Genomic DNA, 23941 nt, shown 5'->3' with positions numbered 1-23941 from the left:
TAACATATTTATAATTATTGGAAGTCAGAAAGTCAGTTCCAAAACTAAATACCCCTAAAATCATCATATAAATTGATCACCAGAGAGAGGAGGCTTTCAAACAGTAACCGGGTCATTATCGAAAACACTTTTCGGGGGCGCCGCGCAGGGGCAAGAAGTTTGGCATTTTGATTTTCTTATTTATGGCCCAGACTTTCGCTCCAATCGAAGGCCCGTCTCCTGCCGCCTCCTGCCGCCTCCTGCCACCTCCTGCCCGATATCCGTATCTAGTGCCTGGTTGCCATGTTTTGCTATCGCCAGCGTCCATGTCGTCGTCTGCTTCTCCTTTTTGGTCGTGGTGTGATTTTAATTGCTCGTACAAATGTTCTTCGTCGCGCATGCGCCGCAAACTTTTCGAGTGCAAATCTATGTAGCCCAGCTCCAAGCGGGGATTGGGCAAGACAAAGGCTGAGATTTATAGCCAGGCAGCCAGTCAGCCAGTCAGCCATATGTTGGTGCAGGAATTGTGTCCTATTTTTCGGGGATACTGCATGCAACATTTTTATTTTTCTGTTCACCGGCGTGGGAGGAGAGCTTAGAAAGGCCTCATGGCAGACACTGCACCAGAGCTAAGGCGATCAGATCTTTAAATATGGTTAATAAGTAACCTAATTATAATTAATTTCCCACAATGAAAAGCACTTAAGCACTTCCTCCCATCCAGCACTGCAAAATGCGCTGTCTTGTCACATTCCATGTCATGTAACACCTCGCATCATTGGCAGCCATTTGGGGTGATCAATCGATTCGATTACAGCCATTATTATGCCCACTAATCAGGCTCAGAAGCGATTGCAAAAGTCAAGCCCCGCAATCAGTTTTAAAATGCCACCCAAACGATGCTATTAAGCGTAATCTCCACAGCTTTGACGAAAATATTAATTAGAAAATAATATTCTCGAAGGCAATATATGCATCCCCAGAGACGTGAATGAAACCCAAGTCAGGCGCACACAATAATTAATAAATTATTTCCAGTCAATAAACTTTTTGAGTCCCTGGTCATTGCAACACACTCGTACACAATCGTGGAGCTCGGGGGGAAGGAGGTCGTTGTGGCATCCACTTCGCCCGCGGATGAGCAAGCGCCGCACCACAGAAACACAGTCTGTGGCACAGTCGTCGTCCCATGTCAGTTCATTAGGGTCACTGAGACTGGGAAACTCACAGCGAGTTGTGGAGTTTGCGCTTCATAAAAATTAGTTGGCTGTAAAATTGGTCAGACTGGAGGAGAGTACTATTCAAGTCTCGTAAAATCAACACAAATTGAATTGCACTCCATTCATGGAAATCGGACTGAACGTTCGCCGGTCAATATATTCATACTTTATGGCTGCCAGATTTTCCGAAGAGAAGCCTTCTCCGGGCAATTTCAAGATTCAGTTAGCACTCGAGAATCGAGGAAGTGAGTGGCAGGTGCAAGCTCACAAATAGAATTCTCAGTCAGGTGAGTTTTCGTTTTCGGTGTGACTTTTAGCTGCTCGTAAACCGAAAAAGAGATGCAAGTGTTCTCACAACAATGTCTTTTCATACCTATGAACAACGACGGAGTGGAAAAATGTCTTATATTATTATTTTTTAAAGCGAGAAATTAACTAACTGGCTTCAGTTGATAGAACAAATACTTTTTGGGGCTTCTCTGAGAATAACTCCCTTAACAGCAATGTCTAAAAACTGATTTAGTTTATGTCAGGAGAGAACAAGATACATTATGCTCATTTTATAAGTTGAAAACTTACCATAACTGACTTAGTTGTATCTCCCATCAACCTCTATTTATCCTTAACTCGAATCACTTCATGCCCACGCGATATAATCGCCTGCTTTTCCCAACATCATCGGCAGCATGGAGTTATTAAGTGTTCCCCCTTACTTTCGGCAAAAATTTTCCTGATGAATCTACAGAATGCACAGTACTTTCTCCGCAGGAACCTTCTCCACTCCAAATGACAACTCGTTAGACTCTTCGGCGTGTTGCCTGGAAACATGGCAGCCAAATATTTTGGTCCTGCTCTTGGTTTCTGGCTTCTAACAGCACATTGATTGATTACAAAACGTGCGCCTAGCATTTTCACGGCAGCAGCAGCAACAACAAGGCACGGCAATTGTTTTTCGCAGAGATTTTTCCACAATGGCATTTTCTTCATTTGCGCCTAACAATGGCAGCACTTTGTCACGATTTTTGCCGCACAACTAACAAGACACCGGCAACATGTTGCTGGAGGTAGATTCATTGTTGCTGCTACCATTTAATGTTGCCCCGTCCGTGGCTGCCGTTGAATTATCACCGCGCATGTGTGACTAACCTCCCGAGGCGGTGCACAACAAAAAGCCGCTAAATCCCGGCTTTGAGCCCAGTACCCAGCACACAGAACAAAAATGGTGCAACCTTTCAATTTAATTTACGTTCATTCGTAAACTTTCATTTTACAATAAGAGATGTATTCCAAAATATGTCAATTCTTTTAATTCGTTCATGCCTGTTATGGAAGTTATCCAGTACCTTCTTGGGCGATTTAATAACTTTTATATTTATATGATTTTTGATATGTTAGATCACATGTTTTTCTTTCTGTGCATTTAAAAAAAGCGCCAGTGTCCGCTCGCTTTTTCGACTTTCCTCCGGAGTCCCGGTACCAACCTGCTGCTAATGCTTTTCTCTCCAGCTCCAGTCATAATTTCTGCTGCCAACTGAATCTCAGGGCAGACGACAAGAGACTCCTTTTTATTTATGGAAGCGGCAGATGCTCCTCGGAATCCCCTGTAGTACTCCATGGTGGCAATGTTGCCAATGTGGCTGCTTCTGCCTCTGATGATGTTGCTGCCTCGGCTACTGTGGCGGCTTTGAATTTTGACCGTCAGCGGCATGTGGCACGTTAATGATCTTGTTACCCCAGAGACTCCGGCCCTTTGCATAAATCGTTGGATGAGTTGGCCAACCAAGGAGCACTAGCTTCTGGGGGCTTTCTTTTTTATTAAGGTGAAAAGTCTATCATCGGGCATATAAATGCAGAAAGGAAAGGTTTTATTTTGTACTGGTAACATATTATTTATATACTTAAATCTATAAGCTCTTAGGAGTTTCCTTTTCGTTTATTAATATCTAAATTGTGTGCAATTTCTAATATTAAATCTATACCCTCATAATTATTAAATCACAATTTGACTTTCTATTACTTACTTGAGTAAATATATGATTCCGTGCTATTCGTAACATCTATAAATATGTTTTTGCAAAATTCTGTTCCATTTTTCCATTTTGATCATTAAGATCTCGAGGCGTTTGGTTCGTGCGGCAGGCTTTGGACGATTAGCACTTCCCATGCAATCGGTGTTGCAGCTTCACTTGCGTTTGTTTAGACTGCTGCACTTCCGTTCCACAACTGGGACTTTGTGTGCCAGCTGCTGCCGCAGTCACTCCACAACGAAAACGAGTAAATATATCTCTAGACCAGGCCAGACCCACGGCACATCTGCACATCTGCATCCCAAATCTAGGGGTCCACAGTGCCAGTGTCCTGGAGACAAACAGACACGACACGTCATCAGCCTGACATTTAAATTGTGCTCTTGATAAAGTTGCCAACTTTTTGTGGTGAGGTTTGTTGGACACACAATGCAGATCTCGTGGATCTCGGTTGTCATATTTTGAGAGAGGTTTGCAGAGATCTTCGTGTGGTCCGGGCATAACATAAATATATCACAAGGCAGGCAATTAATGTCACGTCAGGTGACAACATTTTCCTTTATACTGAGCTATACTTTCACGGACAGACATGACTTTTATAAAAAGAATTACTTTCCACCTAGTAAGACTAGCTTGCGACTTGCTAATACAAAGCTGTATCCATGTTTCCGTTAGAGCTCTTTTATACTTTTGATTAAAAAATTTAATATCTTGGGAATGGCTTGACTCATCCATAAGATGCAAGCTTTCCAGTTCCCATTTTATGGTTATTAGAATGCTTTCAACGCATGCCACACGCATTAAAATGTCGTAAAAAGAATGTCGAAGTAGTTACTTTTGGTACACTGTGTGCCATTAGTTTAATGTGTCCGCCTCGAGGCTCGAGTTCTCCGGTGATCGCCCAGACATGTCAAATACATTTAGATAGTGATTGCAGCCTGGCCCAGAGCACCGCCCGATTCTTTCTCTTTTCTCCCGACTTTCCCCCAGAGCGCGTTCAATCATCAATCACCATTTCTCACAGTATGCGAGGTCTCATCTCACGAGCACGCAAACTGAAGTCAATTCGAGTCGTTTAATCAATCCGGCAATGTAAATAGTACTCCTCCCTCGAATTCCCTCCATGGAGGAAAGGATCCTTTTCCCTCTTTCTGCGAAACTTTATGCGCCTCGTTGCGTGTGTTGACAATCGACTACGTAAATCACAGGTGCAATTAACAACGCAAACGGCAAAGATCGCCAGGCAATCCATTTGGAGTTGGCATCGCCAACGGAAATTGTTGTTTGCCCAATAAAAGTAAATTGCAATTAAACAAAATTGCTAATTTCAATGATGACAAGCGCCATAAATCCGTGACTGTGTTTGGGAGGAATATGGTTAGTAGAGGGTAATGGATACGGAGGAGTTCAACTTGACAGTTTGAATATTTTCAGTTCGGCAAACATGATAGATATCTTTGGAAAACTGTATCCTTATCCAAGACTGATACGTTATATTATGTTTAAGCTAATGTTAAGGGTTAAAACCAATCCTACAGGACAGTAGTTAACCAATTCCTCGCCATAGTTCCACTACCAAAAGTTTTGTTAAACTTTCGCTTCATAGCAACACGTTCTCTGGCTACTTAAACAAAGATTTTACCGCCAATTTCAGCAAGCCGCATAAAAATCAATTAAAATCAAGACGACAGCTGCGGCAACAGCAGCAGCAAAAACCAGAGAAATGCAACAGGCAAGACACCAACATTTGGCCAACGTCAAAACTTAATGCATTTGCACTTGACACGCAAAGGAAGTTGCAACAGTTGCAACCACCAAAAAAATTGCCCCTGGCCAGAAACAACACATTGGCCAAAAAAATAAAGGGGGAAAAACGATGGCTGTGGAAACAAGATCAAAAGGTCAAAGATTGCGCCAACCTGACGACGCCCACTTTTTCGCACGCTCCACGCCGGATACGGAGGGGATACATGTCCATAGATAAACATAGAAGTCGGTGTGCACGAGTGTAATCTATAATATTGCCTCCAAACAACCTCGGAGTTGGAAAATTGAAAAACGAAGAAAAAAAACTATCAAGAAGTGGACGGTAGAGCCACTAGTGAAATTCTTTCATCAATAGCTAAGGTTAGAATGGAAGAGGGGAGTTCGAGAACGAAGGAGTAAGGACTTACTACTACTAGATGGGGAAGAGTGCTTAAGAGGGAAACCGTTTGGCTTTAGATAAGAATTACCTGAGATCGGTCCAGAGTTGCCAAAGTGGCTCAATATAAAACTGCTCTACAGATACTATTTTTTATTATTTTAGTAAGTGGAAATAATATGAAGAGATTTATTCCCATAAAAAACCTTCTAACTTTGGCATTGGGCTGCAATTATTCATATAAATTTCGAGAAATAATTGTTAAATAGAAAGAACACTAAAATTAAATGTAAAACAACTTTTAAGCTTTACAAATTCTTTGCAAAATTACATTTTGAATATTTATTCATTTGAAAATAATTTCAAAAATTATATTTAAATTTAAATTTAATATGACTATGAATGATAAATGCTAAAACACTTAAATTACCTTACCTTAATTTACCTATAAATACAGATTTTCTTTAAAAGGATAATAATTGGAAAATATCTAAAAGTATATTGTTCGAAAATCTTCAATTAGAACCAAATTTATAAAAATATTGGCTTGTTTTTATCGTTCTTCAACTTCAAAACTTTCTCTTTCTCTCACTTTTTAAAAGATTAGTTTTTAATGCCATTGTATATTAGGGTATTTGTTATATAATCCTCAACTTTTGTAGAAAATACTTCAAAGAGTTACTTAATAACATTTTTTTTTTTTGGTACACTCATTAAATCTTTTTTCTCTTTATAAGTTTTAAACAGATAAGTAACTTTGGGAATGGGTGTCAGACACTTGGGAAGCAACCATTCGGATTGCATACAATCTTTTAATCATTTGTATAGTTTTAGTAATTTGTATTTTCCTTATTTATTAGTAAATGTTTAATATTTTCATTTATTATTTGGACATACCGATCATGTCATTAACTCAATACACTTTCTCGCTTTCCTATTGATCAACCTGAATTCTTTGCTGGATAGTCTGACAACCCTGCCGTATGAGATGTGTTGCGTCCGATTCATCTGGCGTATCTCTCTATGGACGGGTCGAAGCCAAAACAACCAATAAATAGTATCAATCACAACTGATCGCAAACGAGGATGCTTCGCCTGCACCCAGCGGCTCTCAGCTGGCCAAACTTGCAGCTGTCTGTGGCCAGGAACAGGGAACCCTCCGCCACTCCCTACCCGTGGCAGAGACCCCCGACTTGGCACAACAAATAATGATTCATGCGGGAAAAGTAGCGGCGGGAACAGGTTCCGAGCGGTTGCTGGACAGGAATCGAGGTGTTGTTGGGGAGGGACTAAAGGGTTGGGAGGGAGACTCCGATCCTTCTGCGGCACATGTGCACCTCGGCGATGCGGCATTATGGTTCAATAGGTCAACGATGCGTTGAATGAGGACCGAGCCGGGGACGCCATAAAAGAAAGATCATTGCATGAAAAATGACGGTGAGGCTCGTCAATCGTCAAACCGATCTCCCAAACGAGCCATGTAATGGACCTCCGAAACTCTCCTGGAGGGGCAGGAGTAACTGGAACGCATTCGGAGCTCCATGGCCGATCGCGATCGCAGCAAATCAGAGAAAAGTTGTCTTAAGCGCGACTCGCGTTCGTTCTCCTCCGATGAGCAATGAGCAATGAGAATTGAGAACTGAGAAATGTGTGTCCCGGGACCACCAAGAGGATTTTGGCAGATCGACGGCAGGAAAGGAAAGGAAAGGAACGCACGGGGGGCAGGATCGTTGCGGTTCGGTTCGCAGTTTGTCAAAAAGATGTTGGCGTTTTGATAATTTGCTGCACCAAGCCAAGAACACTCTGTGTGTGTGTAGGATTTCCTGTTTTTAGCCAAAGCGTTTTCCAGGTTTTTCATTTTCTCCGTTTTTTTGCCGCTTTTCCTCCAGTCTTCACGCGGACCGCAGCAAATCTTCGTCTGATTTGAATCTTTGCTTTACTCTTTGTTACCTTACAGTTGGGGGTTTATGAGATTTCTCGGAGTAAGTGCATCTTTTTCCCGATTTATATTTTTTTTTTGTAGGCTTGACTGTGACGTTTCTGACATAAAATCTCTTAAGTGATATCCTCGTTACGAGTAATACCTTTCGGAATGGAATTTGGTTTCTTTTCTGTACAGAGGGAATTACTTTAATAGACTTCTACTTGTTTCTCTTCATAGTCCAAATGGATCTTCTTTTAGATTTTTAAATTGATTTAATTGTAATTTTGGTTTTCCATTGATAAGATCAACAAAGAGCTTTATTTTTGGCTGCACTCCCGCACGTGTTGCTATGTAGACCAGACTTGGATCTGACTCCAGAGCACCTTCACCACTTGAGAATTGTGGGAAAACACACCCTAAGAGTGCACCCAATGGCATACGTAATTTCCCCATGGGTTCCTAATTAAGTTTTCTGCCTTGGCCGCCGCAATTCAGAGGAAAAGAAATCAGAAAATGCTAATTCCAGGCTTTTCATTATGCGACACTCGTTCGATTATGGCACATAATTTAGAGCAAGTTTTTCGGATTTTCTTCAGTATTTTGCTTTTTTGACACTTTTATAGCTCACTTAGAGGCAGCCTAACTAATTGGTGACAAAAAGGTTATGAAACCCGGCGAGCCACTTTGGTTCACTCCCCACTCGGCGATCGTTGGTTGTCCTCTTGAAATGCTTGGCACGTCTCAAAGACGATTTGCTTTATTGGAAAAAGTAGCCAGCCAGCCAGCCTGGTAGATAGTCAACCAGCAGAATATCGCAGGAGAGGAAAGAAAAATGAATTTTCCTTCTGCTCTCTGCACACAGAATGCGGACACACGCATTGGACTCAAAGTCGGACTCAGACTGGCTGCGTTTCGTTTTTATTTTTGCTCAGAAACTGCGGCAATTAAAATATTGACAGTTGTGTTCATAGAAAGGAATAATAATTTTTGTGCGTTGGATTTCACATGCATAAAGCTTATGGCCTCCTGTGGTTTCTTTTCGGCTCTGGCTCTGGCTCTGGCTTTGGCCACAAACGAAAGGTTAACGCGACATGTTCATGTGACAATGTCAGGAAAACTGCCGGCAGTCGGTAAAGCCCGTCCGTCCGTGCTGTCCGGTCTGAAGCGCATAAATAACTGCGTTTGTGACATGGAATGTTTCTTTCGACCAAGTGTAAGAGGCCCAGTCGTAGGCAAGATCTCGCTGCCCGCCAGTCTGGCCATGTCTGGTGCGGATTGCCGGAGTATCTCAGCCGCTGCTGGTAGCAAGGTGCGGTGCCCATATGCAGACAACCCCGGCCAAAGAGCTATTTGTAGCTCACTGGCTGATTATGGAAAAATTGCTAGATGTTTTCCTTGTGTCGGTTTCGCGATGATGTTGTTGTTCTTCTCTGTCCCGGCTTTGGATTTTTCCTCTTTTACTTTTCTCCATTGCATCACGCCAGCTACAGGCAAAGAAGCGTTTTTCAACAATTTAGTGGGACGCAGTAGGATAATGTTTTAAAGGCTTAACTTTGAAATAAGAATTTATGAATAAAATCATATATGACATAGGGAAGATTGCTTAAGATCATTATAAATGGTTAATTAGAAAAATAGGAAATGCTGAAACTTACATCTATCATGATGAGACCACAAGAAAGTATTATTAATGTTGAGATACATAGGGAATATTTTAATTATTTTTTTTTTTTAAATAACATTATTATTATTATTATTATTTTAGAAGTATATCAATATTGTAGATTTCTTTCCATATCGTCAACAGTAGTGGCTGCATTACATGATGTTAATGAAAAGGTCTCTAAAGTGGAAAACTTACAAGGATTTCCCACAAAACTTTTAATATAAGTATGTTGGATTAATTATTGATAACAATTTTCCGTGGTACACCCATTATAAATATAACAAAAGGGATAAAGGTTAGCGCCAACCGAGAATTTATATGTTCTTTATGAGCAACAACAGTCGAGTAGATTTAGAAAATCTCAGAGACAGCTGGCGATACCTAATTTCGTGACAATATTAATATCTGTTCCCGATCAAGCTTACTTTAAAATTTTTACAAATCACTATTATCTTCTGGTTTCAGTCTATTTAATTTAGGTTTAACTCGTAATTGTAAGAATACTTTTAATTCAATTTGAATTTCACCCAAGTCAATTTCCATACCGAATGTTTTACAGTCCCTCATACTCAACTTTGATTTTCCGACTTCATTTTCAAATGTAACATAATATCTGGCATACTGCAGAATATACCGATTAAAAGCTATTTTCTCCCACTGTGTCGTCTCGCAACCGCTCGCAACATGTTTGAAGCGCCACACTATGGTCCAACCAACCACTTAAGTTGGCCAAATCCATTTTTTAAAAGTTTAATGTATAAAAGAGAAAAGTAAAATTCAATTCGTGTTTCAGATCAACATAATGACACTTATAATTCTGAAATCTTTTGATGATGATCAAGATTTGTATGTCTTGCTGTGCCAAACTTATGGAAACAGCTGTTTTCAGTTACCAATATTTTCAGTATCTCAGTCATTCAGTGGTATAGGGAACAATTCATTAATCCTTTCTTCAGGCAATTATAATTGGATGATAATTATAACGGAAAACAACACTATTTTCTGGTTCTTCTTATGGATATTATAGGAATTCGTGATCTTGGTTCGATGAAATTTTTGAAATTTAGTTATAATGACATCTTAAAAAATACCGACATTCAATAAGAGCTTAGGATACAGTTTCCTGATCTTGATAACTTTTATCCAGTATCACCTGATGACTACAAAAGTACAATTGATAAAGTTTCAGATGGATATTGATTTTAGTGCAGAAAAGTGTTCGTCCGGCCCACAGTGCGGCAGCTTTCGGGCCCCAAGCGAACCGATCCGATCCGATCCCCAAAGAAGTCAAGTCAGTTGGTTGCAATGAGACGACGCGCGCGGTTGGATTTGGATTCATGGAAAGCGAGCGGAGCCGCGATCAAATAACGCGTGTGCTGGTGTGGGAAACGGGCCAGGCCCAGTGCAGAAATAAGCCAAAAGGAAAAGATTCTTTTCTTTGTATTTTGTGTGTGCTCCGTGCACTTCTGGGGAAATGACAGAAAGAGGAAAAATCGATTCAGCAGTAATATGTTGACATTGATTTGGCTGAATTTCGATTGATTTCCACCGGTGGAAAGCGCGCGAGGTTGCCCGGTCTGTGCGAGTGCCAGGGAGTTGGCCGAGAGCGATTGGACGGATTGATTGCTTGATTGATCTATTTTTGCACTTGATTTGCGACGCACGCGCCGCGATCGCGACGTGACTGGCGCTTCACCTTACTTGCAACTTGGGGCAGCAGTCGGTGCCGTGCCCCACCCCATCCGAGTGTGTTCCTCGTCGGTTCCTCGCCCCACAGTGCGCCTTTTGTCGGGGGCAATTATGTTGATTTGTGCAGCGCGGACGCATCGTCGATTTCCCAAGGATGATAACGAAAAATTTGCAATGCAAAGAAAGGAAATTGATTTGATGATCGCTCATCGGTGTGCGATATCTAGCGATCGTGACACGCCCCTTGAATGATAATAGAATGTGTGTGTTTTCTTGACAAAGAGTAAGAGTACTATAAATATTTACTCGAAATAAATAAAATGTGAAAAAGGTGGCTAAAAATGAAACCCAAATAAAACCCCGTAGCCCATCCGAATGTTGCAATATTTTCAATTGAAATAAACAGAATAAAGAATGGGAGTACACAAGTTTCCTCTCTCTGGAATAAATTGTAGATAGATAGATTTTCCTACCAATCTTTACTTTATTTCTGACGCTTGTTCACGCTTGATTTGAGGGAAGATTTAAGATTGCCCAAGGCTTCCCAGCCTCGTTAAATTAGACGCCTCTGCTCACTTGGATTTACATATGTAATTACCGGCAGCTGGCTGGCCTGATGAGTGGCGGCCTAAGGAGACACCTCCGCCTCGGCCAGATGGCAATAAAAGCCGCTTAATTAAAAGTACAAATCAGTGAGTGGACCACTAATAGCCGAAATGATTACGCAAAGCCACAAGACCCATAACTCATTAGCGGAAGCCCCAGAGGTCCACATATTTAGTGGCAGGCCAGCCGCAAGTGATGATTGGACTGGGACATCATGATGATTAATGGGTTGCAGTGCTGGGAGCAGCGATCAGATTTATGGATGAGCAGCATGGACTTTCTTGTTTCTGGTTCTGGGAATGCTAATAGAGTTGCAACCTGGGGCCCTCTTTTCATTCTCTCCACTTTTCCACTTTCCACTCCGACTGTCATTCCTCTGCGTTCCCCGGAAATCTCGACAGTAGTTGCCTTTTGTCTTTGAAACCCTGTTTGCCCAAGTAGAGCGAGTAGATAACATTTACAAGACGCCCCGAGATGAGTTTTCCATCAGTGGAATTACTCATTTGGCCCAGAAAGGTTTGCTTTGTGATAAGTTTGGAATGCGCCGCACTTGAGTGTGGCTTGGCAAACAAAAGGCTAGCCCTGCTAGCCCAGCTCGATGTCGCATTCAAATGAGTCTATTTCTATTGCAAAACTCACGCCCAGTTGTATGAAAATTTACGATCGATGTCTCAGCCCGAGCCCCTAAGACGGGAAGGGGCGCGTGTTGCCAAAAGTAACGCAAGGCCTTAATCAAAAGGCGGTAATCCAATTAAACGGCTCCGAACCGGAGGACCGGCTGACCCAATTAGACCCGCTCCGGGATCGATCTGGAGGATCGTCGTCGTCATTGAACTTGAAAGCGGCGCCTGCCCATTGTCTTCCCAGCCCGCTCTTTGGATCGGTTCGGTTTTTGGTTGGAGGTAAAAACAAGTTCCTACTCCCTAAAAATAAAAAGATCGCATCGCGTTCGATCTAACGGCCGCCCTGCAAAACTCTGCTTCGGCGTTTCAAATTGTAGATCAAAGATCAGGCAAAAACCAGAGAGAGGGAGACCGCCAACGAAAATGCTTAAATTGGCATTGAACATCAAGGATAGCCTGCGGGAGTTCGAAGTTTGAGTACCCTATAATTTGATTTCTGCAAGGCAACCGATCATAAATGTGATTATGAGGCGGGCGATGATCATTTGTGTTTGCATATACGATCGCCCGAATTGGTAAAATAATAAACCTTTGGTTATTCTAGGAGGGACAAGAATATGGGATCATAAATGAAATGAGAACCATTATACCTTATCCTTCAGACAAAAAGAGACAACCCCCACATACTTCTCAAGTGATTGCCTTAAATTCCAAGATCATATCGCACTTGAATCGATCACAGGACCTCCCATAAAATCTAAGCCAGGTCCATAAATCTCAATTGCTGAACTGACTGAATCACGCATTGTTTATGTCATTCGCTGACTGTAAATTGTGCACTTTGCACATTTTCATTTCAGTTTCGATAGTTGTTTACTCAAGAGCATCCCATGCAGATGGCAGTTTGAAAGTTTGCAGCTGCTGGTCTATAAAATGGGAGCAAGTGCCATAGATTCATATGCATAACGAGTGCCACTTTCCACGCTCTGACTCTTCGGGAGTTGGAAACCCTTTTCCCATGACCGCGACACACACCATTGATCACAAGATGATGCACACACTCACAGCACCCTCGGAGGCGGCAGCCACGATCACTGATTGCTATCGAAGGAGACCCAACTGACACAGAGTCAAAGTCAAAGTTAAACAATGCAACTGGCTTGAACTCTCCGCTAGACGAACTCTCAGCCATCCTGCAAGCCAGCTCTCCACTCTGATCATGCTCTGTGCGATCTTAGCCATCAAGATCAGTATCAAGCTTTTACAATGTACAAATATTGCCTTCTCTTCCGTCTAGACGGGGGGAAGTCTTTTAAACGCTGCCCTGAGGAAGAAAATGGTTAAAAACGAAACTATAGATATATAGTATATCTTTGGTATACGACACATGCAATACTCTAAACAGTTCAGTAATTTATACAAATTAAGTTGATTAATTTCACTTTGTACTAGGTTATTTAAAGATACATGATACGTTAGGTATTATGGTATTTCAAAGGTTGTAAAAAAAGAAACAAGGCTTTATTTAGTTGCTTTGCAATAAATGACTTCTTTATTACATGTCGTACTATTTGATAATGTAATATTATGCTCTATAAGCTGAAAACTGAAAATAATATGAGTTATGTTAGAAATTATTTTAAAAAGATCTCCTAAGTTGAGACAATCGATCGAGTACTTTGTAATTCTGCCAATCTGGTAACTATATGCCGGAGATAATAAACAAACAATCGATTGCGTCGATACTGAGGGAAAGGAGAATCTTAAGCAAATTATATGGAACCTGGGAGGGGCCACCAGGAATGCGGATAAAGCAGTCATTGGACGGCCGGAAAATGCTATAATTATGCAATTCCTCAAAGGCGCTGACGGTGGTCCCCCAATATCCTGCTCCTTCGCTTTCCCTCTCCGCTCCAAGGCAGACATACAATCTGCAAACGATTTGCGTTTTGGGGGGCTTTAGAAATTATTAACTAGCCGTCATGGGCTGGGGCCTTGGAGTAAATTGCAGTAAATCTCTATTTGCGCAGATACTTAAAGACCCCGTCTGGCATTGGACCCCGTCAGCTGCTCACTTGCATATTAGCCATAGTGGGGCCTTAGGCCGGGGTTAACAAGCCGCCAGCGATTAAGTCATTTCATATGTCGGTTCATTATTTCCATTTTCCTCTTCTCGATGCATGCGTGGCTACTGGGCTTTGTCCCCTGGCCAAGTGTGTTGCCATTTTTCTTACTCTGAGCCCGAAATTTACTGTAACGAGTGTCGGAAACTCGTTTTGCCCACTTGATTGCATCGCAACATTGTTGGTATTGTATCGTAACATATTCCGCATTTGTATTTTTTCGCAATTTATCTTGACAATGAGCGTCTCGAAGGTGTCGTCCCAGTTTCGTCGTATTTGTTCTAATTAGCAGTGACAATTCTACGTAATTAGCCGGCGGCTCATCTTAACGCTTGAATGATTTTTCGGGAGTTGAAAAGAAGAGCTTTGGACTCGAGTATCAAATTTCTACCAATTTGGTTGTTTAGAAATGCTTCATAATGGGAATTGACATATTTGCTTCTGTTTTGCACTTATCGAGCTACTTTACTAAAGGGGAGAAGCATTGTGATAATATTATATTTATCTTCTACTGGGATCGGTTTAATTTAATGATCAATTTTGATGATGATAGGAGATATTTCTCTATTTTAGTAGATTGATCTTGACTGGCCTAGCAAAGGTTCGGAGTATTAAACAGTTTATAGCAAATCTCACCACAAGTTCAACGTATACAAGAATTCCCACTATTATTACTTTTTTTTAGCTTTTATAAGTTTTTCAAAAGTTTTCTTTATAATATAATACTAGTAGTCCTAGTACTAGACATGTGACTATGTTTATGTTTCATTATTCATTATTTATTTGCCATAAGAAAGCCTTTGCATGTTCTCTTTTTTCGGACAGCCAAGAGATTTTTCACCTGCTTGCAGGTTTTGCTATTCGCAGTTTGCATCTCGGCATACACATCTCCATTAAATGTAACCCACTTAACAAAACTGCTGAACACTTTGCACATGTCCGAGTGTTCACAATTCACGCCAGAAACTCGCAAACGGGCCATTCCACCGGGAAACTCGTCATTTAACGCCTTCATCATCATGCGGCTGTGGAGTGGAGTGGAAAACCGAAGATCGCCATAAAGTATTCGACTATCCCCCAGTGGCCGGGCCTCTGGAGCAACCTACCCCCTGCTGACCCGTTTGATCAGAGTCCAACTGGACGTGGCCACATGTTGATTCGCACAGAGAAATGGCTTCGTTTCCAATCTTTATTGCATAATTGCAATTGAATTGTTTGTCGAGACACGATTTCGTTTTTCACTCCGTAAATTGGAAAATGTGTTAATGACTTGATATGGTGCCCCGCGGATCTTGGTAGATCAGCAAACACATTTAGTCGGTGTTCCGTCATAAATTCACCTTATGAAAATATATTTATTTTTTCAGCCATTTAACTTTACCAGAACGAGGAAGCACTCTCCACTTGACTTAGTTCGTTGTTGATGAGCTCCATTTATTGGGGGGCCGTTTCGATATCTTTCACTGTTTAGATCAGTGGAGATTACTCAGATGATGTAGGACACATGTATGCATTTCCACTCAGCGGGAGGCTTGGAGAAAGGTTTCCAAAGATCTCAAATTAGGTCATCCAAAGAAATGCTGTTATCGATAATGAAGTTCTGGGATCAATTGAATCAAGTTTCCTGATTCATGAATAGATCTTCCAATTAATCGTTCCTAAAATTGTATTTGGGATGTAATGAATCTTTGGAGGTATCTTAGATGAGATCTAATGGATCTTTAGTAATTTTAAGTTAGATAAACAAGAGTAATCGTAGATCGCTACCCTTCAGGACAATGTATGAGCACCTCTGCTCTAACCTGGGACTTTGTAATCTTTGTAATTCCTTCCTCTGCCACAGTTAAAGATCAATCCCTTTCTCTTCTTGGAGGGAAGGACCAACCCATGTCGGGCCAGTCTTTTCCTCTCTACCACTCAAAAACTGGTCGTGGCCCGCCCGTCACATTCAATTAGCTCCAATTTGAGAAATAATTATACACGCACTGAGCTCTGACATTTTTGAAAAATTTTACATTAATTTGGCACTAAACTGTCAGATGTGGAATGCCATGGCACTCAAATTTACACCGAAAGGTAAATGGCCCGCCTCGAAAAAAGAGTCCAAAAGTCGCTGTGCGTATGCCCCAACAAGTTTTCTTCAAATTTAATTGTAATGTGAGAAATTTAAATTAGGTAGCCGAGAGGCTTCCCAAAAAGTGAACAGCCAGGCAAACCCGAAAAACAAATAAAAAGCCCAGACTCTCTGACAATGACTAAGAAATCTCAAAAAGCGGAAGATGCCCAAAGAAAACAAAAATTATGAAAAAATGTTTCTTTTTGTGTTCAGGGGGGTTTGTTAAGAAGAGACGATGAGGGGAAAAAAGATCAAATAACCGAGAGCCGCCAAATTTCAAAGGAAAACAAAAACTTGTTCACTTTTTTTGTTGTAAATTGTGTAGCTTTTTCAACTAATTTTCCACTTGTGGATATATGTGTACCAAGTGAGCTTAGGAGGCTCAGGACTGTCCGCTTCGCTATTTGTCAGTCGATATTTGATTATTTACGATCCACTATTCATCAGTGGATTTGGGATTTCGGATATTCATTTGCGTCATTGCCATTTGGAATTGGCTTTTTTATGGACCGACAATCAAGGCAAACAAAATCTCCCGGCATTTTGTTGTTCACAGCTTAACTACTTTATATTTCGCTGTGAAAATTTATTACATCACGATTTCACATTGATTTCCTTTACCTTTACTTTCCTCCCCCTCTGCGGGTTCTCGAGTGATCCGATTCGTTTGTAGTTTTTTATATCCGAGAGTATGTGTGTTTATGGGGAATGCGAATTTGTTTGCAGCTGGGCTTCCTGGAAAATATTTATACTGTCTAGCGGATGCTTCGCGGCCCTCAAGAGTCGCACAGAGCTCCGCTGGCGGATCCCTTTTATAATAAAGTTTTCAAGCAGAACTTTATGCGACTTGCCAAGCAAATTTATGACGTTTCCTCAGCTATATTTTGTTTGTGTTAATGCCTTCCTATTTATCTAATAATTTGCATCAGCACCGAGGGATGACCTATTTTTCGGCAAGGAACTCCCACTGGGCTTGGGCTGTTTATTCGTTCTCTGATCAGCGATCCCTAGAGTTTATGGAGCCCAATAAACATTTGTAACTTGTTTGTTAAAAGTTCTGCTATTTTTGTTTGTCTCTAATTAGCTTCATACACACATCTGTGTATGAACTGGAACTCTAAAGTATTGTTTGTTTATTTACAAGCTGTCGAATGTGTTTTCTTTTCGAATAAACTAAACATTTTTACCAACTATTGTTGCTGATTAGCTCATGCCAACTCCAAAAATATTGCAACATTGAGGAGGGTCAAAAGAGGGACTCTCCCACTCTTACTAATATATTGATTTGATAAAAGTAAAACATCGAAATGTGAACAAAACCCATTGAAAATGATCAAGTACTAGTTAAATCAACCGACACAAACAGAGTATGTCAAAGTCTGACAAACGAACTGTCAAGATGACAGACGCGCCACCAAAGCCGCGAAAATTCAAAAAACTCCTGCCTGCTGCCAAGTGGCTGCATCTATGCGTCTTCCTAGTCTGCATAACGCGAGCGACGCAGCTGCAGCTGCAACATGCTTCGCCCCAGGGCAACATGTTGCAGCAACATCACCGAACCAGTGTAAATAGCAGTGTAAATATCAACATAAGCACAAAATTCAATGAAATCATCCAAACGGCCACGGCGAGTGCCACCGCCTCGGGATCGGGAGCAGTTACTTTCGCCTCGGCAACGGCAGCAACCACTATCACGCCAGTGAGGCGAAAACTGCGCCGCAAGTTCCCCAGCCAGCAGGCTTGGAACTCCACTGCGGGCAGGAGGCGCCGGCTCCGAGTGCATCCCTATCGGCGGAACGCCACCCATGCCACGCGCACCACCACAGTGGCCACCGTATCCGCCACGACGGCCACACTGACACCAAAGATGAGCCAGCAGCCAATAGTTTATCATACGCGCCTGCACTCCAGCTTCCAGCAGCAGCAACAGCAGCAGCAGCAACATGTGGCAGGAGTACACATCAGCCAGCAGCAGCAGCAGCACAAGTTCACGTCGTGGCTGTGACTCCACGCCCGCAGCAACCCGGCTTTGCAGTTGTACCCGCTTACTATCACCAGCAGCAGCAGCAGCAACAGCAGCAACATCGGACATTGCTGGGCAACCTAACCCTGCAACAGCAGCAGCAGCAGCAACAGCAGCAACATCTCATCATCCAGCCGGGCCGCAACGTCCTGGTGTACAGCAACCTAGGACCAATACCGCCCTGTCCGCCGGGTCTACTCTCCGGAACGGGATCAGGATCGGGAGCAATATACACGCAGCAGCAGCACTTTATACCCCTGCGATCCACGACGACGCCACGCAGCAGGCACCGTGGTAAGCAAACTGCAATCGCCAGCAAAGGTGTTAATTACGCCAATAAAAGTAGCATTCACAGCGTCTTATGGTAGTTAATGTGGTTAAATGGATGCCAAGACCGCGACTGGCGCCTTCATCACCATGTCCACGTCGAAGTGCAGTAATTATCCCCGCCGGCAATACGCGTAGAAAGCTTGCCTAATTGGTCAAAGCAATTGACTTCGAATTTTGGCGTGCAGCGGGATTTGAAAGGTGTCAGAGAGGATACCAGTTTCTGATTTTGCAGAGCCAAGGGAAACATTATATCAATGCATGTGAACTTATTTCATACATATATTATTCGGAAATGAAAGAAAACTTGGGAAGAAAGATTACCATAAATGTATATGTATTTATCAATTGATATTTACTCTTTTTAAATTATAAGAAATAAAGTAATATAGGCTATGGCAGCTTTAAGTATTCAATGGGTTTAAATTTAATTTAAATTAAATCCGTAATAAACTTTCACTAAAAATCAATTCCAAGCAATAGAAAAATTTCCCTTCTTTCCTAATTATAATAAATCACATTAAGAAACTACAATCAGCTTCGTGTCAAACACATTTCTTATCAACAGAAAATGTCAATATTGTACATTTACAAAAATACTATAATTTATTTGGCTGCTTGTTAATATATTAGGAAATTTTGTGTCCCAAATCAGGTGGCAGACATAAACTCTTTACAGAAGTCTTACTGAAAAGATATCTTGCAAATGCAGCTAAAAAATTTCATTGAAAAAGGTAACACAAATTACCAACCAGCATCAATTTTTCGGCGACTGCCGTAATTTATTGATTTTTCTCTTCGCAGTTTCTTTTTATTTTATTTTGGCTTATGTAATCGAATCACTCAACAAATTTGCAAGAAAATCAAATTACACACACTTTAAAATGCATAAAAACATACAGCTGGGGTGGAAAAGTAGCTTGCGAAACTGTGGCCAAGCTACTGCACATTAATAGACCACGCCTCCTTGGCATGCCGTTCAATTAGCATTTCGGCGAGTCCAGGCATCCCAGATGGATCCCCTGGTCCCTGGTCCATGGTCCCAGGTCCCAGACATTGCCCCTAACCAGCACGAATCTGGCATCTTGTGGCAGGGTCGAGGGGGATCACACACTGAGGTGGTCGACTTGCACACATTTTGCTCATTGGTGTGCAATGTTGCACCCGGCAGGGACTCCAAATGACATTCTCTCCACTTGGAGCTGGGATTCAAGCAGGGTCACAACAGGATCTCACTGCGACTTTTACATTTTTAATTATTATTTTACATTTAAATAATATATATTAGGTTTTTAGGTATTTCAATTTAGTTTGATCCCACAGGAGTTCAGGATTGTGTTAAGGAAGGAGCAAGTATGTAGGAGAATTTGTATTTGTATACATAAAATCGATAACAGAACGTTTTCCTTTTTAAATTAATTAACTATTCTTAAAAGTTAACAAAGCCACATTTTAGTTTTCCATAAACTCACCTAGTGGGTCGTGAAAAACCGAACCCCAAATGAAAATCCAAAGCATGACTGAGCAAAGACTCACCTAAAATGCTCGTACATGCGTTGCTTTTGGCAGTAGACCGTGGAACTGGCCAAGTCCCCACATATTGAGCGGCAAAACGGCGATTTTTTAATTACAATGAAACGTGCCACACACAAAACAAACAAACAATGCGCTCGCTAATTGCACATAAAACCCAAAATCACAGAAAAAAGGCACCAACACAAAAAATGTAAACAAAAAACTTGAAAATGCTAAGCGGGGTGGTAGGGAGTCGTTATGTTAGTTTGAACGCTGCTCTCTGGAGAAATACTGTAACGAAACTTGTTATTAGCGAGGCAAATGGACGGACAAACAAACCCAAACAGCAAACAACAAACAACAAACAAACAAACGAGCCAAATGACAAATGCAAGTGTCAATCTTATCGGCTCAAACGCATTTCAAGTCTGACATTAAGCCGCAGTGGCTCACAAACTGTACGGCCCGAGGCAGTCATTTGTTGAAATTTTCGGATTAAAGTTCAATTGGCCAAGGGCTTTTTGCTTTTGCTTGTGTGTGGTACCTGAACTGGTTGTGAAATGATTTATTATAACTCATTCCGTTTGCTTTTTATTCTTGTAGGTGTAGTTATTGATTTCTATGGTAATTATAGCACAAAAGAAGACAGTTTCAAATTAAATTTAATCCATCACATCTGACAAAACATTAATTTCATAAATTTTGCAAGCACGCAAACACTTCTGGGTGTTTATGGAAAATATTAATGCAGCTTTCAGCAATTTTTCCTAGCCCCGATTGCACGCCAGATAATATTTATTATTCAATTTTCATTAAATCTGATTATCGAAAACTAGTTTGGCGAGGGCCACAGATAAATCGAAAGAAAAAACGTAGATTGAAAAATTCCGAAAAATAATTTTTTCGTTGCTTAAATGCAGCATTAATTTGGCTCCCACCAAAACTCTCATAAATATCGTTTGCAAAAATGTTTATGAAGGTGTTGCTCAGCATGTTGCGACAGCGAAAAATGCAAGAATAAATACTGAAATAATTTAAGTTTAAAATGTATGAAAAAGTAATTTAAGATTAGAAAAAGAAAGAAATTGACTAATTGAAAGGCCAAAGATAAGAAAGTTTGTGGTTTCTCGAATGGGAAACGAGGTTAACTAAGAGAAATAACCTATAGTTTCAAGGGATTGACTTAAATGAGTCCCCCCATCTTCTGAAAATGTAGCTATGTAGTTTTTAAACTCAAAACTCTCTGGATTATTTACTCTGGCTTCAGCTCAAAGTCACGTTTTCCGTATGTATTTGGCAATTTTGATTTGAAAACCAGTCCCCCGCAACGTGTGCCAGGTTGTCTAAGGTCAGAGACGACCGCCCCTGGCCGAAAGGCAAAAGGAAATCCCATCGGCGCGGAGAGAAATCCGGGAAAACCAACACTGTGCCCTGGCGCCTCGGTCACTTTGATCTATGCACTTCAAATGATTTTGTGCCCGTACCGCTGTCTGCGCCTCTGTTGTTGTTTGTGCCGATGCGTAAACAACGAAGCGGCAGTTTAAATGATACGGCAACTTTTTCTCCAGCCGAAGTTGGTAAGAAGTTGGCACATAACATGTGCTTGGCTCCGCGGAGGAGCGACTCAGGGGATCGGAAAGAGTTCAGATGGTGCGGAACTCTTGAGGCGGAAGGTGCGAGCCAACAGTTTCCTCAGCCAAGTACGTGTTTTGGTGAAAAGTAAGCCCTTTAGAGCAGAAACACTTCAGTGAACTTCGTACAAACCTGAATAGTTGCAAACCCTTAGGGCTACCATAGGAGCTGATCTGCAACGAGTTGAACTATTATTATTTTGGCCTCGAAATTGTACCAAGAAAATGTAATAAACTTAAAGATTTACTGCCCATAGATACATCTTGTCAACACAATCTATAAAGTCTTTCTGTTCATTTATCATCATGAAGTCTAGACTTGAGCAATTTGATAAATATTTCAATCAAGTCGAGGTCTTGACTTTCGGCCCAATTCCTTACAACTATTACCCCAAACCACCAAAATCTAAACTCAATCAACCATCTTTAGGCTACAAAGTTCACCGCTTCTAATGGCATGAAACAAATTCGCGCACTTAATTAAGCAATTCCAATTAAAATCAAAGATATTTCACTGCGAGTACGCCCACCGAGGCGGCAACACCCACAAAATAAACCAACAAAACACCAAAAAATTGCAGTAAAAGAGACATGAAATTCATATGTGTACTATGCCCCGAATAGACTTGTGTACTTTCGCCTATCAAAAGCTAAACGCAGTCAAAAGTTTAGCGCACTCAAATTGCATTTCCTGTCACTTGGTCGAGATCGCCTGACTGCTCCTGCTCCTGCCCCGATTTCCCCCTCTTGGCCAGCTCTTGCTCCTGCCAATGGGTGTGTTCACGTCCCGAGGTCTCCGCGTCTCCGAGTCTCCGAATCCCCGGATCCCACACCCGGCTCTGGGTTGCCCGGCTGTCTGGGCCGACTGGCAAACACAAGATATGCAGAGTTACCTGTGTGTCGGCCAGTATGGGAGTATGTGGGAGTGTCACTTGGGCGGCGGTAATGCACCGATCCTCGATTCCATGGGCCGGCAAAACAGCATCCACTTCAACACCAACACAACACCAAAAAACCGGCAATAAACTGCGGCCAGTTACTGTTACATGACATATGATGTCAAAATATGAACAGCAACCCAAGCGACTCGAAATCGAATTGAACACACCGATTAAATACCCTGGCATATGAATTACATATTTACACAATCACTAGTTCAATAAAAGAAATATAATTGTATATTATTATTATGGTAATGAATGGGAGCAAGCTTGGATGTACAATCGTTTCGAAATAGAGCTAGACTTCTTCTTAACTATCTAGTTTCGGCCTTATAAGTAGCATTTACTAGGACCCCAGAATCAATTTAATATTTAAAAATATAATTAAATTGTGTAATACAAAAGACAAATAAACTGATTAACTGATAAATGAATTATACTTACTGATTATAATAGTGCTACAACCGAATGCGTTTCAATCACCGAATTAGTCCTTCGAGCCATGTTTAGAACAGCAAACTTTTGAAAATAGTTTTATACCCTTCAATACCCATTTATCAATGTTTATGTTGCTATTGATATTTTTTGGCTTATTCCAGTTGTATAATAATTACATTGCCGTCTATTTATCTATTAATTAAATTTTTTAACCCCCTTCGTACCACCCTTACTATTTAGCCATTATATTGAAGGCCTTTCGAAGTAGACCTTATCTTAATAAGCGAAATGTTTTTCTAATTTTAAAAGCGGATAAAATCCTTGGACTTTATTACCAGACTTGGTCCGAATTGTTTTTCAGTTGACCAAATTGAAAATGCTGCTGGCCAGACCGGAATCCGGATAGATGGCGTGCAGCATTCATTGAGTTTATCTGGTTTTATTATTGGTTGGTCTAGGGGGAGGGAAATAGTTTCGTTAATTGAAATAAAATTCAATTTGACGTTTTTATAGCATGTGAGATAGTTTGGCTAAATACGAGAAAAGCTGTTTGCGGCAGAGTGTAAAAGTCGAAACACTTTCCTCGATTCATTTACGATGCGCGATTGAAAATACGCCCCGGAAAATCTGCAAGTCGGTTTCTTATATATATCTAATCGTAAGTGTTATTGATTCATATTTATAGCTTAATCCGTATACGTATGTAGCCTAGTATTTGGTTTGACCATAATCTAAAATTATATAGTTTGTAAGGAAGGCCAACAATTTATTTTTTATACACCAGACAAGTGGCTGGTGGAGCGGCAAAAGTTTATATGAACACATATTTAATCCTCATATGCAAATTCGCTTATGCGGGACCAATTTTCCGTGTCATAAACTTTGGTATTACCCGCATGCAGATTTTCCGCCATTCATATTCATATGGGAGATTGGGAAATTCAAACAAA

General features: G+C 41.2%; 2 protein-coding genes across 2 annotated transcripts in view; both read left to right on the top strand.

The window, feature by feature from the left end:
• Positions 1-23941, top strand: part of wb (wing blister) — a 65465-nt gene that overhangs the window by 27523 nt on the left and 14001 nt on the right.
• Positions 17516-18936, top strand: LOC147643717 (uncharacterized). Its single transcript, XM_086832195.1, has 3 exons — positions 17516-17692; positions 17728-18433; positions 18495-18936. The coding sequence occupies exons 1-3, from the start codon at positions 17516-17518 to the stop codon at positions 18509-18511; spliced, it is 900 nt and encodes a 299-aa protein (XP_086688321.1). The 3' UTR covers positions 18512-18936.

The sequence above is a fragment of the Drosophila serrata genome, unplaced genomic scaffold (genome assembly GCF_035046125.1).
Source record: "Drosophila serrata isolate PLE 108 unplaced genomic scaffold, ASM3504612v1 contig_245, whole genome shotgun sequence".
NCBI classification, from domain to species: Eukaryota; Metazoa; Arthropoda; class Insecta; order Diptera; family Drosophilidae; genus Drosophila; species Drosophila serrata.
Note: the sequence above shows the minus strand (reverse complement) of the source record. Positions and strands in the feature narration are given on the sequence as shown.